Raw genomic sequence first — 13,014 nt, 5'->3', positions numbered from 1 at the left:
AACCTGCCATCATCTATTCCCTGGGACAAATAGATCATCACCAAATGGGCTGCAGAAGAGCAAAGAGACAAATTATCCAGCTGTGGCAGTGTCACCTGCTCCTTATTGATGGGCTCTTATGCTCGGGCCCAACTGCTCTCTGAGAATTGCATCCTCCAGTTCCTATGAGACCCCGAACAGGAGTGACAGGAAAGACAAGAAAGCTTTTATGTCTCGGCTGGGGCATGAGCCGCACTGCCAAGTTCCAGCTTTTCTGTAGTATGCATCATATACGTATATGAATTTTGTGACTTTGACACAGTGCCACATAAAAACATGATCAAAGTGCCACCCCATGTGTAAACTGGAAATCATGCAAATGCCAGAGAAAGAGAACATTTTAACCGGTTAAATACTGAACGATTTCACAGCTGTTGGGTTGGAACAAATTATAAATTGTGTTTACGCTGATGCCACAAGGCGGCGCCACTACAGCCGGAAAACGACCACATTCTGTGTCACTAAATCACACAGTTCACACAGTTGTTAGCATGCTTTGGACTCCAGCAACTGCCTCTTTGTGACTACTGAGCTGTTATTTTGCCACTCACTGTCATTATAAACAACTTTAAAAAGCTATAACAACGTCATTCAACAACATCGTTCACGAAGTAGAGAGGTCAATGCTGAAAACCACGCCCCCAAATCAGTACTTCGGAGCGGCTATTGGACGTGATAGAACACCGTGAATAAGATTGAACCACCTCCGTGACAGGCGGTGCAGAAAATTTGGGAGAGTGCCAGCGGATAGAGATAACGCAGCAAAGACACGAAGCAGCATCAAAAGCAAAGATATGGTAAGATGGTTACAGATTTACGAGCTGTGCGAGCGCGTTTCATCGCCTCCTTCACATTCATTCCTATGGGGAAACATGGGTCTTGGTATGCAACGTTTTGAATCCTGTGAAGTTTACAGAAGGCATCCTTCCTGAAAAAAATGGGACTTCCCTGGACCTACCCAGATATCCTGGTAGAAATATGGCTCCTGGAGCCCACTGCTCGAAGGGGAATGTTGTAGGTTGAATTGTGTCCTGTGAAATAATAGAAAATCTTTATGTGGTCTCTGACCCCAGTTCCTGGCACCTGAGCTCCTAAAACTCTTGTAATTTCCTAAGTGATAAAAGCACCAGGAGCCCTGTGTATTCAAATTATTTGGTCTTTGATCCTGGTTCCTAACACAGAGCTCCTAAATCCCTTGGAATTTCCGGGGTGATGGGAGCATCTTTTGCTCTAATGAGGCAATGTTTGATGGGCTCCTGGACCGGGGGCTGGTTACTAGAAAGATTAAACCATCATTAGAAGCCTGGAGCTTTTAGCACCAGCCCGCATCCTCCTGGAAGGGAAGAAAGGCTAGAGGTTGAGTTGATGATGGATCATGCCTACATGAGGAAGCTTCCATAAAAATCCCAAAAGTATGGGGTTCAGAGAGTTTCCAGGTTGGTGAACACATGCATGTGCTTGGAAGGTGGTGCACCCCAATTCCATGGGAACAGAAGTTCCTGCTCCCTGGACCACTGCAAACCTCATCCTACGTGTCTCTTCATCTGGCTGTTCATCTGTACCCTTTATTAAATAAAAAACCGGTTAACCTAAGTGTTTCCTTGAGTTCTACAAGCCATTCTAGCAAATTATCAAACCTAAGGAGGAGGTCACAGGATCCCTGATTTATAACCAGTCCTCCAGAAGTTTAGATTACAACCTGGAATTCTGATTGGCGTCTGAAGCCAGGGGCGAGGGTGGGGGGCAGTCTCGTGGGACTGAGCCCTTAACCTGTGGGGTCTGTACTAACTCTAGTTAGTGTCAGAATTGGATTAAATTATACGACATGCAGCTGGTGTCCCAGAGAATTGCTTAGTGTGGAAAACCCATGCATCTGGTGTCAGAAGTATTGTGGGTATGAGAGTAAAGGAGAAACACAGGAGTGTTTTTCTCATATATGTCCCCTAAAAATGATATTGAAGTCCTAAGCCCAGCACCTCAGAATGTGACATTATTTGGAAATAGGGTCTTTACAGAGGTCATCAAGTTATAATGAAGTCATTAGGGTGGGCTCTAGCCCAGCCTGACTGGTGTCCTTATAAAAAGGGGAAACAGACACATAGACAGCCATGCACAGAGGGAAGAGGATGTGAAGAGACACAGGGAGAACACCATGGGAAAACTGGAGCGATGCAGCCACAAGCCAGAGAACATCTGGAGATTCCAGAAGCTACAAGAGTCAAGGAAAAGATCCTCCCCTACAGGTTACAGAAGGAGCAGGGCCCTGCTGACACCTTGATCTCAGACTTCTAGCCTCCAGAGCTGTGAGACAATACATTTCTGTTGTTCTGGGCCACCCAGTTTGTGTGATTTTGCTACAGCAGCCTTGGAAACTAATACAGAATGTCAGCTTGAGACTCAAAATTATCTGCCACAGTAAGGAGCACAGAAAAAGCAGAAAATTGGGCTTCCCTGGTGGTACAGTGGTTGAGAATCTGCCTGCTGATGCAGGGGACACGGGTTCGAGCCCTGGTCTGGGAGGATCCCACATGCCGCGGAGCAACTAGGCCCGTGAGCCACAACTACTGAGCCTGCGCGTCTGGAGCCTGTGTTTCGCAACAAGAGAGGCCACGATAGTGAGAGGCCCGCACACCGCGATGAAGTGGGCCCCGCTTGCCACAACTAGAGAAAGCCCTTGTACAGAAATGAAGACCCAACACAGCCAAAATAAATAAATTAATTAATAAACTCCTACCCCCAACATCTTCAAAAAAAGAAAAGAAAGAAAAAGAAATAGCAGAAAATTTCGAATTAGGCATGAGCATGAATTTTAGGCCAGAAAACAGTCATTTTTCAGTGCCTGCTGTAGACAAGGCCCCTTGCAACCTGCAGCATGCTGTCCTTGGAAGGCCATGGGCCCGAGTTAGAGACCTGGGTTTGGGATCCAGGCTGTATCTCTATTAGGCTGTGTGGTCTTTGGCCAGTAACTTAGCTTTGGGTGTCTCTGTTTTCTTAACTGTCAAATGAGTATAATAATCTACTTAATCATGAGAATTAAATGCAAATGCATGCATATGAAAATGAGCACCAGTTAAAGTTCTATCTATATGTGCTCTTAGGCTTTGGTATTTGCAATCCCATTTCCTATTCTCCCCATTTTAAGTGATGATGAAACGGAGGTCCAGAAATGGTTTAAAAAAAAAAACTTTTTTAGGTTACACAGCACCTTAGAGTGCTCAATAAATATTAATTCCTATTTAAGAGTGACTCTTAAACATGTCATATCATGTATTATTATGCCCATTTTTACAGATGAGGTAACTGAGGCTCAGAGAAGCTAAGTTATGCCCAAGGTCACAGAAAAGTAGAAATTCCTACTCAGATCTGCCTGCTTCCAACACTGCAGGTGACAGTCTGGGCAAATTCAATAATCTTCAGTCCTGGGCCTGAAGGGAAGAGGGTGAGCACCAGTGATTTCCTAAGGCCTTGTAGGTTCTTTTTTTTTAAAAAAAAGTATTTATTTATTTATTTATGGCTGCGTCGAGTCTTAGTTGTGGCACACGGGCTCCAGAGCTCATGGGCTCTCTAGTTGCAGCACCTGGGCTTAGTTGTTCTGTGGCATGTGGGATCTTAGTTCCCCGACCAGGGATTGAACCCATGTTCCCTGCTTCGGAAGGTGGATTCTTAACCACTGGACCACCAGGGAAGTCCCAGGCTATTCAGGTAGGAGCTGTTATCTGCAACTACTTTCATCCAGGCTCAGTGCTTCAGGATAGTGCCTTGGAGCATCCTAGCTATGGCCTCAGGGGAATTCCCTTGCAGTCCAGTGGTTAGGACTCCTTCACTGCCGAGGCCTGGGTTCAATCCCTGGTCGGGAACTAAGATCCAGCAAGCTGCTGGTGTGGCCTTAAAAAATAAATAAATAGATAAAAAAGGCTATGGCCTCAGAAGTCTTAGGTACCAGGTCACACATCCTCATCTTCCCATAGAGGGGAGAGGGGCACACCCTGGTTGTGACAACCAAAAAAAAAAAACAAAAAAAAAAACTCCAGACATTGCCAAATGCCCCCCTGGAGGGAAAGGATGTCACTTGGAGAAACTCTGATCTTCTGGAAGAATGAAGAAACAAAATATATCAGGTGAGATCTGGATTAAAACAGTCCTATATGCAAATTGCAACTCTACCAATTATGATTTTGGGTAAATTACTTCATTTCAGCCTTATCCAGTTTCCCCATGTATAAACAAGGAATATATACCTACCAAATAGGGTTTTGATAAAGATCAGAAGAAGCATGCCAGGCACTTTGCAGAGTATATGGTAAGCACTTAATATATGGCAGCTATTAACATTGTTCCCATAGTTGAGACTGTAAGTATTTCCTCATGTCCTTCACTTATTCATGTAACAAATATTCAGTAACTGGTGTCTGTGTGCCAGGTCTTTCTTAGTAAGCCCTATCTGAATTTTTCTTTCTCAAAACCTTATCTGGTATGTACTACTACCATTTCTATTTATTCTGTGTGAACAGCATTTTTAATGCCAGCATAATATTCCATCATGTCTATTTTGATTCTTGGCCCTGGCCTCCTTTCTGAGGTCCAGACCCATACATCTACCTGGATGTCCCCCAGGAATGTTAACAGCATGTTTGGCCAATTAGCCCAGTGCCTAGCACCTAGCAAGCCCTCCATAAAAATGAGCTATTACTGGCCATCAGTGTCATTTTTAGCCCCTGCTGATCCACCTCCTCTTGCTACTCCTCAGTGGGTTCTCAGAGTCACTTATTTTCTGTCAGCAGTCTTGGCCCTGGGTTAAAGCCCTGATTTGTTGTCCCTGTGGGGAGCCCATAGGAGAATCCAGCCTGGTTTTCCCACCTGCAGGGAAGAACTGAAGCAATGAAAATAGACACTCCCACGCTAATCAGAGTGCCCTAAACAACCAGTTTGGTGGGGAGAATTTGCTAGCAGTAGGCAAGACATAAAGTTCCCCACGGCAGCCTGGCAGCCTTGCTGAGTGTGCCAGCAAATGATTCCTGGGGCCTGGCTGGTGCTTCGCAGGCACCGCCGGGGCCCACGGAGAAAAGCTAATTTATGCTATTAGTATAGTTACATCAACAGTGTCTGCTGAGTGTTCCAAAACTGTATTTCATGGTCTTGGGGCCAGAACAGGGAGGAGCAATTTAGAAGCCACCACCAGGGAAGCAGAGCAGAGTAGAGGTAATACCAACAGCCTCTGGGTGAGATAGGCCTGGGTTTGAGTTCCAGCTTTGCCCCTCACTAGTTGGGTGATAGCCAGCTCTGTCATGCTGAGCTTCTATTTCTTCACCTGTAGGGTTGGGGTGATGCTAATGATAGTTATTCGTGGAATGCTTCTTGATCAACCATTCAGGTATTCAACCATTAAGAGTTATTCAAAAATAGGATTTTTTTTTTAATACACAAAGTTATACTTCCCCACCTCTCACACACACACACACACATCCATATAACCCTTGATGACATTAAAAAAATAAACAGTACACGTATATGATCCGAAATAAATTGGAAATCACACAGTATAAAATGAAAAATGCTTTTTTTTTGGTCCGGGCAGTGGCTTGCGGGATCTTAATTCCCCGACCAGGTATTGAACCCGGGCCCTCCGCTGTAAAAGTGCGGAGTCCTAACCACTGGACCGCCAGGGAATTCCCCCAAAATACTTTCATTTTAAAAAAAAAATCTACAAAAAGAGCAATTTCATAGGATTCAACCTAATATGACCAGCCACCGTTCTAAAGCTTTATAGTCCTCAACAAGCCCATGACGTAGGAACAATTATTACTCTCTCCCTCGGTAATAATAAGAATTTCTTCTAAAGAGAAGAAGGACTTGGGGGGAAAGTGCCGGCTACCTAAACGGCCTCCACAAGTGATTTGAAAGTTTGAGAAACAGAGGTCAGCACATGTAATTAATTAAGCGCTAAACAGGACTATCCGCCTGGTGTCCGAAACACGATCCCCTGGGGGTCCACACGCGGCGCAGACTTGGTCCGAAGGGCAATCCCTCGCGGTACCAGGGGTGACCCGTCTCTCTCGCCCCGGCACGACCCTCTACGTGTTTTCCCGGGAAAGGCGAGCCGGGCTCCGCCACCTCAACCAGTCTTGCTAGAGTAGGCTTATCCCTGCGAACAAAAGCATTCGGAGAGACTGCCGCCTCAGCCACTCAACGCCGAGCCCCGGCCGGCGCCTCCAATTAGATCCGAACTTTCAATTGGTGAAGTGTTGTTGAAGAAGGTGGGACAGAGCGGGAAAGTTCCTCCTCCCTCGGGGTTCTCAGCCAACCGCGGCGTCGGGGCGGCAGCCGCCGAGTTAGGTTGCACCGCGTGTAGTGATCTAGGGGGCCCGAGGGCGGGGCGGGGAGCAGGCCGGGGGCTGCGGGGAGGGGACGCTTCCCGCGGGCACGCGGAGTGAAGACGGTGACAGCCACGCGCGCACGTGCGTGCCCGGCTGCAGCGCGGCCCCGACACCTCCCTCGGCGGCTGAGAAGCGCGCGGGGTCTGGGCCTCCGGCGTCTAGGGGCCCCGTCCCCGGGCGTCACCAGCGTCCCCGGCCCGAGTCCCGGAGAGCCGGGCCGTGCCCGCCCCGTCGGTCCCCGATCGCGATCCCTTCCCGTGGCCGTCAGGGTTCGCCCCCCAACTCCCATTTCGGTTCCCGGGGCAGGGTCCTCGCGGTCCATGCTGGCCGCTGGGGGCCCGCGCCGCTCAGCCAGCTCCCGGGCCGGCCGGCCGGCCACCATGGTGGCCCTGAGGCCTGTGAGGCTCCTCCAGGGAGGCTAAAAGGTCCAGAGCGCAGGCCTCGGGGCGCGAGGGTCCCGAACCTGAGCCCCGCGCCATGGCCGGGGCCATCGCTTCCCGAATGAGCTTCAGCTCGCTCAAGAGGAAGCAGCCCAAGACGTTCACAGTGCGGATCGTCACCATGGACGCGGAGATGGAGTTCAATTGCGAGGTAACTGGCTGCAACGGGCTGCGGCGAAGGGGAGCGCGGCGGGATCCGGCCGGGTGCTGGTCCGGCACCGACGCGGACGCCCTTGCCGCGGTGACAGTGGAAGTGGAAGCTTCAGGATTCTGTTTATATCAGCTCTGGGCAGAGATAGAGTCAACCAGAACTGGAAGGGGCCATCTAGGCCCAAATCCTCATGTTAAAGATAATCGCTGCTTTTTTTCAATGGGGCTTTCGGGTTTGGAAGCACTTCCTGAAGGTTTTCATTCATTGTTACTGCAAGAGTCTGAAAGCATTCGTGGTAGCGAATTCTAGTTTTCAGTGTCACGCTTAAGCTCCAGCTCTATAGAGTTTAAACTTTATTAGATAATATTATGTACCCCAGATATTATAAGTTGCATCTCGTTTTATTGGAAAGTCTATAGTACTTGTTTCCCTTTTTCACAGCTTAAATTTTCTGGGAAAAAACAAAACAAAACTTTGAGGAAAGAGACGGTGTCTTAAACTTTCCATACAGTTTCTATCATGATGGTAACAGTTATCATTTATTGAATACTTCCTAAATGCCAGATATTCATACACTTAATTCTCAAAACAACTCAATGAGGTAGGTACCCCAAACCATATATCTAGTATGGCGAAGGGGGGGTTTTGATTCAAGATCTTAGCCAATACAGTACTGCCTCTCAAGTAGTTTAAGTCCTTGCTACTCAAAGTGTGGCCTGTGGACCAGCAGCATTGGCAGCAGTAACCTAAGTCAGGGGTTGGCAAACTTTTTCTGTAAAGGCCCACATAGTAAATATTTTCAGCTTTGCCGGCTTTAGGGTCTCAGTTGCAACTACTCAACTGAGCTCTACCATGGTAGCACAAAAGCAGCCTTAGACAGGATCAACTTCCAGCATGACAGGGTGAGGAACTCCACTGACCTGGTTCCCTGTAAACTGGTAAAACATTAAAAAAAAAAAAAATTTTAAACCCTCTGGAAATTGTCCTAAGGGCAAACATCCAGTGAAGAAACAGCTACTCAAGAAAATCTATGATAATTCGGTAAGAAAGGCAAGAGTTTGTGGTATTTGTTTTTGTTTTGGCCGAGAGGCATAAGGGATCTTAGTTCCCTGACCGGGGATCAAACCCATGGCCCCCTACAGTGGAAGCATGGAGTCTTAACCACTGGACTGCCAGGGAAGTCCCAAGAGTTTGTGGTATTTGAAGCAAGACCACTACTACCGTCCCTGCTCCCAGCTCTCAACAACGGCTGCAACCCAGTACACTGGGCTCCCTCTTCCCCTAGCTCCCAGTCAGACAGCTTTCTTCCCAGGAGGAGCATGACTTTAGGGCTTCTCCTGCCCAAGGCTACTTGCTGCTGAGGCTAAATCCTGGTTGAGTGAAGCTGAAAGATGGGGCTTCCTTCCTTCACCCAGCTCCTACTTATGGAATGGAAGCTGTACTCTGGGCATGGCCCACCGAGAGTACTGGGGTCCCATTTGCTCTATCCCCACCCTCAGTTTGTGAGATGGTGGTACCAGCCAGGAGAGGCAAACTGAGAAGACCTCAGGCTAGTGTGTCTCCCCCTCCCCACTTCTATCAAGAGCTCAGAGATTTTGCCTGGAGGGAGAAGCAGGCTCCTAATCTCTTCCCAGAAAATAGTGACTTCATTTGCAGTAGAGTGTGGAGAAATTTATGCCTAAGGGTGCTTTCAAGAACTGTGGAGGTTTTAGTGAAAGGCAATTGGGAGGAGATTTGTGGATTTAATAAAGATACAGCCTAGACTGTAAGCCAGCTAGTTTGCAGGAGAGAATAAGACAGCTGGGAAGAGCCCTCCTGGGGTCAGGACAAATATCAAACACTAATCTCAAAAGAGCCACCTTTTGATTGGATTACTTTATAGAACAAGTTATGCCCCAGAGCATTGTTGAAAATAATAGAATAATATACCACAATTAGTGGAGTTTAACAGTTGGGTGTGACCAGGGAAAGAGAGGGAGAGTCCTACTAAGACCACTGTCATCTTGGGTGACTTTGGGCAAATCCAAAGATATGTCTTCCTGAGGAGCAACATCATAGACCTCAACACTGTGACAGGGGAAATAGATTTCAGTAAAACAGTCCAGCCAGTCACTAAACAAATAAACAAGCAAATAACAGTAACCAGCCCAGTTGGGTGGGGGGACCACTCCCTAGAGTTGCTGTAAGTATGTTCACAGAACTAAAAGAAAGCATGATTAAGAAGGAAGGTATAATGACATTTTTGCATCAACTAGATAGTATCAGTAAAGCGATATGAATTATAAAAAGAACCAAATTAAAATCCTGGAATTGGGGCTTCCCGGGTGGCACAGTGGTTAAGAATCCGCCTGCCAATGCAGGGGACATGGGTTCAAGCCCTGGTCTGGGAAGATCCCACATGCCGTGGAGCAACTAAGCCCGTGTGCCACAACTCCTGAAGCCCGGGTGCTTAGAGCCCATGCTCTGCAACAAGAGGAGCCACTGCAATGAGAAGCCTGCACACCACAACAAAGAGTAGCCCCCGCTCACCACAACTAGAGAAAGCCCGTGCACAGCAACAAAGACCCAACGCAGCCAAAATAATAAAATAAATTAAATAAATTAATTAAAAAAATTCTGGAATTAGAAAATACAATGACTGAAATAAAAAATTCACTAGAGGGGCTCAAGGTAGATTCCAACAGGCAGAAGAAATAATTAGTATAGTTGATGATAGATTGATAGAGATTATGTAAGGTGAAGAGTAGAGAGAAAAAGAATGAAGAAAAATGTACAGAACCTCAGAGAAATGTGAGGATCATTCAGTGCACCAACATGTGTAATGGGACTACCGGAGGAGAGGAGAGAGAAAAAATATTCCAAAAAAATTGGCTGAAACTTCCTAAATTAATTGAAAAACAATAACCTGTATATTCAGGAAGCTCAATGAACTGCAGGGAGGATAAACACAAAGAGATTCACAGACACATCATAGTAAAAATGCTGAAAGTCGGACAGGGAGAAAATCTGGAAAACAACAAGAGAAAAATGACTTGACACTTATAAGGGAACCCCAATAAGATTAACAGCTAAGTTCTCAGCAGAAGCTGTGGAGGCCAGAGGCAGTGGGATAACATTCAAAGTGCTCAAAGAAAAAACTTGTCAACTAGGAAACCTATCTCCAACATAGCTGGATATAAATGAAAAGGACATTTCAAAAACAAAGTTAAATAAAGAATTTCCCAGATAAACAAAAACAGAGACTTTGTTGTTTAAAGACCCACCTTACAAGAAATATTAAAGGAAGCTTTTCAGGCCTAAAGCAAGTGACCCCAGATAGTAATTCAAATCCGCGTGAAAAAAATCAAAGAGCACCAGTAAATGTAATAACATAATTATAAAAGACAGTATAAATGTATATTTTCCTCCTTTTAACTGATTTAAAATGCAATTATATAAAATAATTTGTATATAATATACAATAATATTTGTATATACTATATTGTTGGGCCTATAACATGGAAACGTAATATATGTTTAATAGGTGTGCCAATAACAGTACAAAGGAGGTGGGTGAAAACCAAGCTGTAATAGGCTAAGGAAATGATTACAGATGGTAAAGTAATAACTACAACAATATATTGCTGGGTTTGTAACTTTAATAGATATAGTATACAATAATTATAATACTATAAAAAAGGGGGAAGGGAACAGAACTATGTAGAATAACATTTCTATGTAATCGCTGCAGTTAAGCTAGTATAAATCTGAAGCTGATTCTTTTTTTTAATATATATATATATTTTTAAAATTTGTTTAATTATTTACTTTTTGGCTGCATTTGATTTTCATTGCTGCGCGCGGGCTTTCTCTACTTGCAGCGAGCGGGGGCTGCTCTTTGTTAAGGTGCGCGGGCTTCTCATTGCAGTGGCTTCTCTTGTTGTGGAGCACGGGATCTAGGCATGCAGGCTTCAGTAGTTGCGGCACGTGGGCTCAGTAGTTGTGGCTTGCGGGCTCTAGAGCGCAGGCTCAGTAGTTGTGGTGCATGGGCTTAGTTGCTCCACGGCATGTGGGATCTACCGGGACCAGGGCTTGAACCCATGTCCCCTGCATTGGCAGGCGGATTCTTAACCACTGCGCCACCAGGGAATTCCAATATATATATATTTTTGGTGTGAACCATTTTTAAAGTTTTTATTGAGTTTGTTACAATTTTGCTTCTGTTTTTTGGCCCCAAGGCGTGTGGGATCTTAGCTCCCCAACCAGGGGTTGAACCTGCATTGGAAGGCGAAGTCTTAACCACTGGACTGCCAGGGAAGTCCCTCTGAAGCTGATTCTGATAAGTCAGGATTATGTGGTTAAACCCTAGAATAACCACTTTAAAAAAAAAAATCTTTAAAAATACAGTGGAAAAATAAATAAATAAATAGTGGAAAAACTATTAAAGAAATTTAAATGCTTCATTAGAAACTATTCACTTAATGCAAATCAAATAGTAAAGGAGGAATAGAGAATTTAAAAAGACAAGAAAAACATAGAAAACAAAAAATAAAATGGCAGTTGTATCCCAAATAATTAAATAACTTAAATGAAGTGGACAAATTCCTAAAATGAAACCAGCTACCAAAAGTGACTCAAGAACAAAGAGTAAATTAGCAATAAAAATACTACTCACAGTAAAAAACCCATGTGCTACCCACTAGTGGCCCAGGTGGCTTCACCACTGAATTCTACCAAACATTTCAAGATCAATAAATACCAATTCTTCACAAACGTTTCCAAAAAACTAGAAGAGGAGGGACCACGTCCCAGCTCATTTTATGAGACCATCATTATCCTGATACTGAAATAAGACAAAGATAACACAAGAAAACTAGAGATCAATATCTCTTATGAGTATGGAAGCCACAATCCTTAACAAAAATATTAGGAATCCAGCAACATATTAAAAAAACTATACTCCATAACCAAGTGAGATTTATCCCAGAAATGCAAGGTTGGTTTAACATCCAAAAATCAATTAATGTAATATATAATATCAATAGAACAAAAAGCAGAAATTACAGGATTATCTCAATCGATGCAGAAAAAGCACTTGACAAAGTGCAACAGCATTTCATGATAAAAGCACCCAACAAAATAGGAATAGAAGGGAACAGCCCAATATCACACTTAATGGTGAAAGACTGGATGTTTACTCTTTAAGATCAGGAATAAGACAAGGATGTCCCCTCTCACCACTTCTATTCAACATTGTACTGCTGGTTCTAGCCAGGACAATTAGGCAAGACATGAAATAAAAGGCATCTACATTGGAAAGGAAGAAGTAAACCTATGTCTGTTTACACATAATATTATTTTGTATACAGATATTTAAATTATTTATTTAACATCTTTATTGGAGTATAATTGCTTTACAATGGTGTGTTAGTTTCTGCTGTATAACAAAGTGAATCAGCTATACATATACATACATCCCCATATCTCCTCCCTCTTGCATCTCCCTCCCACCCTCCCTATCCCATCCCTTTAGGTGGACACAAAGCACTCTTCTCACTAGCTATCTATTTTACATTTGGTAGTGTATATATGTCCATGCCACTCTCTCACTTCGTCCCAGCTTACCCTTCCCCCTCCCCGTGTCCTCAAGGCCATTCTCTACATCTGCATCTTTTTTTTTTTTTTTTTTTGCGGTACGCGGGCCTCTCACTGTTGTGGCCTCTCCCGTTGTGGAGCACAGGCTCCGGGCGCACAGGCTCAGTGGCATGGCTCACGGGCCCAGCCGCTCCGCGGCATGTGGGATCTTCCCAGACCGGGGCACAAACCCGTGTCCGCTGCTTTGGCAGGCGGACTCTCAACCACTGTGCCACCAGGGAAGCCCTACATCTGAATCTTTATTCCTGTCCTGCCACTAGGTTCTTCAGAACCTTTTCTTTTTAGATTCCATATATATGTGTTAGCATATGGTATTTGTTTTTCTCTTTCTGACTTACTTCACTCTGTTTGACAGTCTCTAGGTTCATCCACTTCG

General features: G+C 44.9%; 1 protein-coding gene across 3 annotated transcripts in view; it reads left to right on the top strand.

The window, feature by feature from the left end:
- Nucleotides 1–6,441: 6,441 nt before the first annotated feature.
- The window catches only part of NF2 (NF2, moesin-ezrin-radixin like (MERLIN) tumor suppressor), an 80,038-nt gene continuing 73,465 nt past the window's right edge, over nt 6,442–13,014 (top strand). For all 3 annotated transcript variants that reach the window (XM_030860756.2, XM_030860757.2, XM_030860758.2), the window contains exon 1: nt 6,442–7,004. In XM_030860756.2, the coding sequence (XP_030716616.1) occupies nt 6,891–7,004 (114 nt within the window). In that variant the 5' untranslated portion in view covers nt 6,442–6,890. The remainder of the gene's footprint in view (nt 7,005–13,014) is intronic.

Source organism: Globicephala melas, chromosome 13 (assembly GCF_963455315.2).
Source record: "Globicephala melas chromosome 13, mGloMel1.2, whole genome shotgun sequence".
NCBI classification, from domain to species: Eukaryota; Metazoa; Chordata; class Mammalia; order Artiodactyla; family Delphinidae; genus Globicephala; species Globicephala melas.
This window is presented reverse-complemented; position numbering and strand designations above follow the sequence as displayed.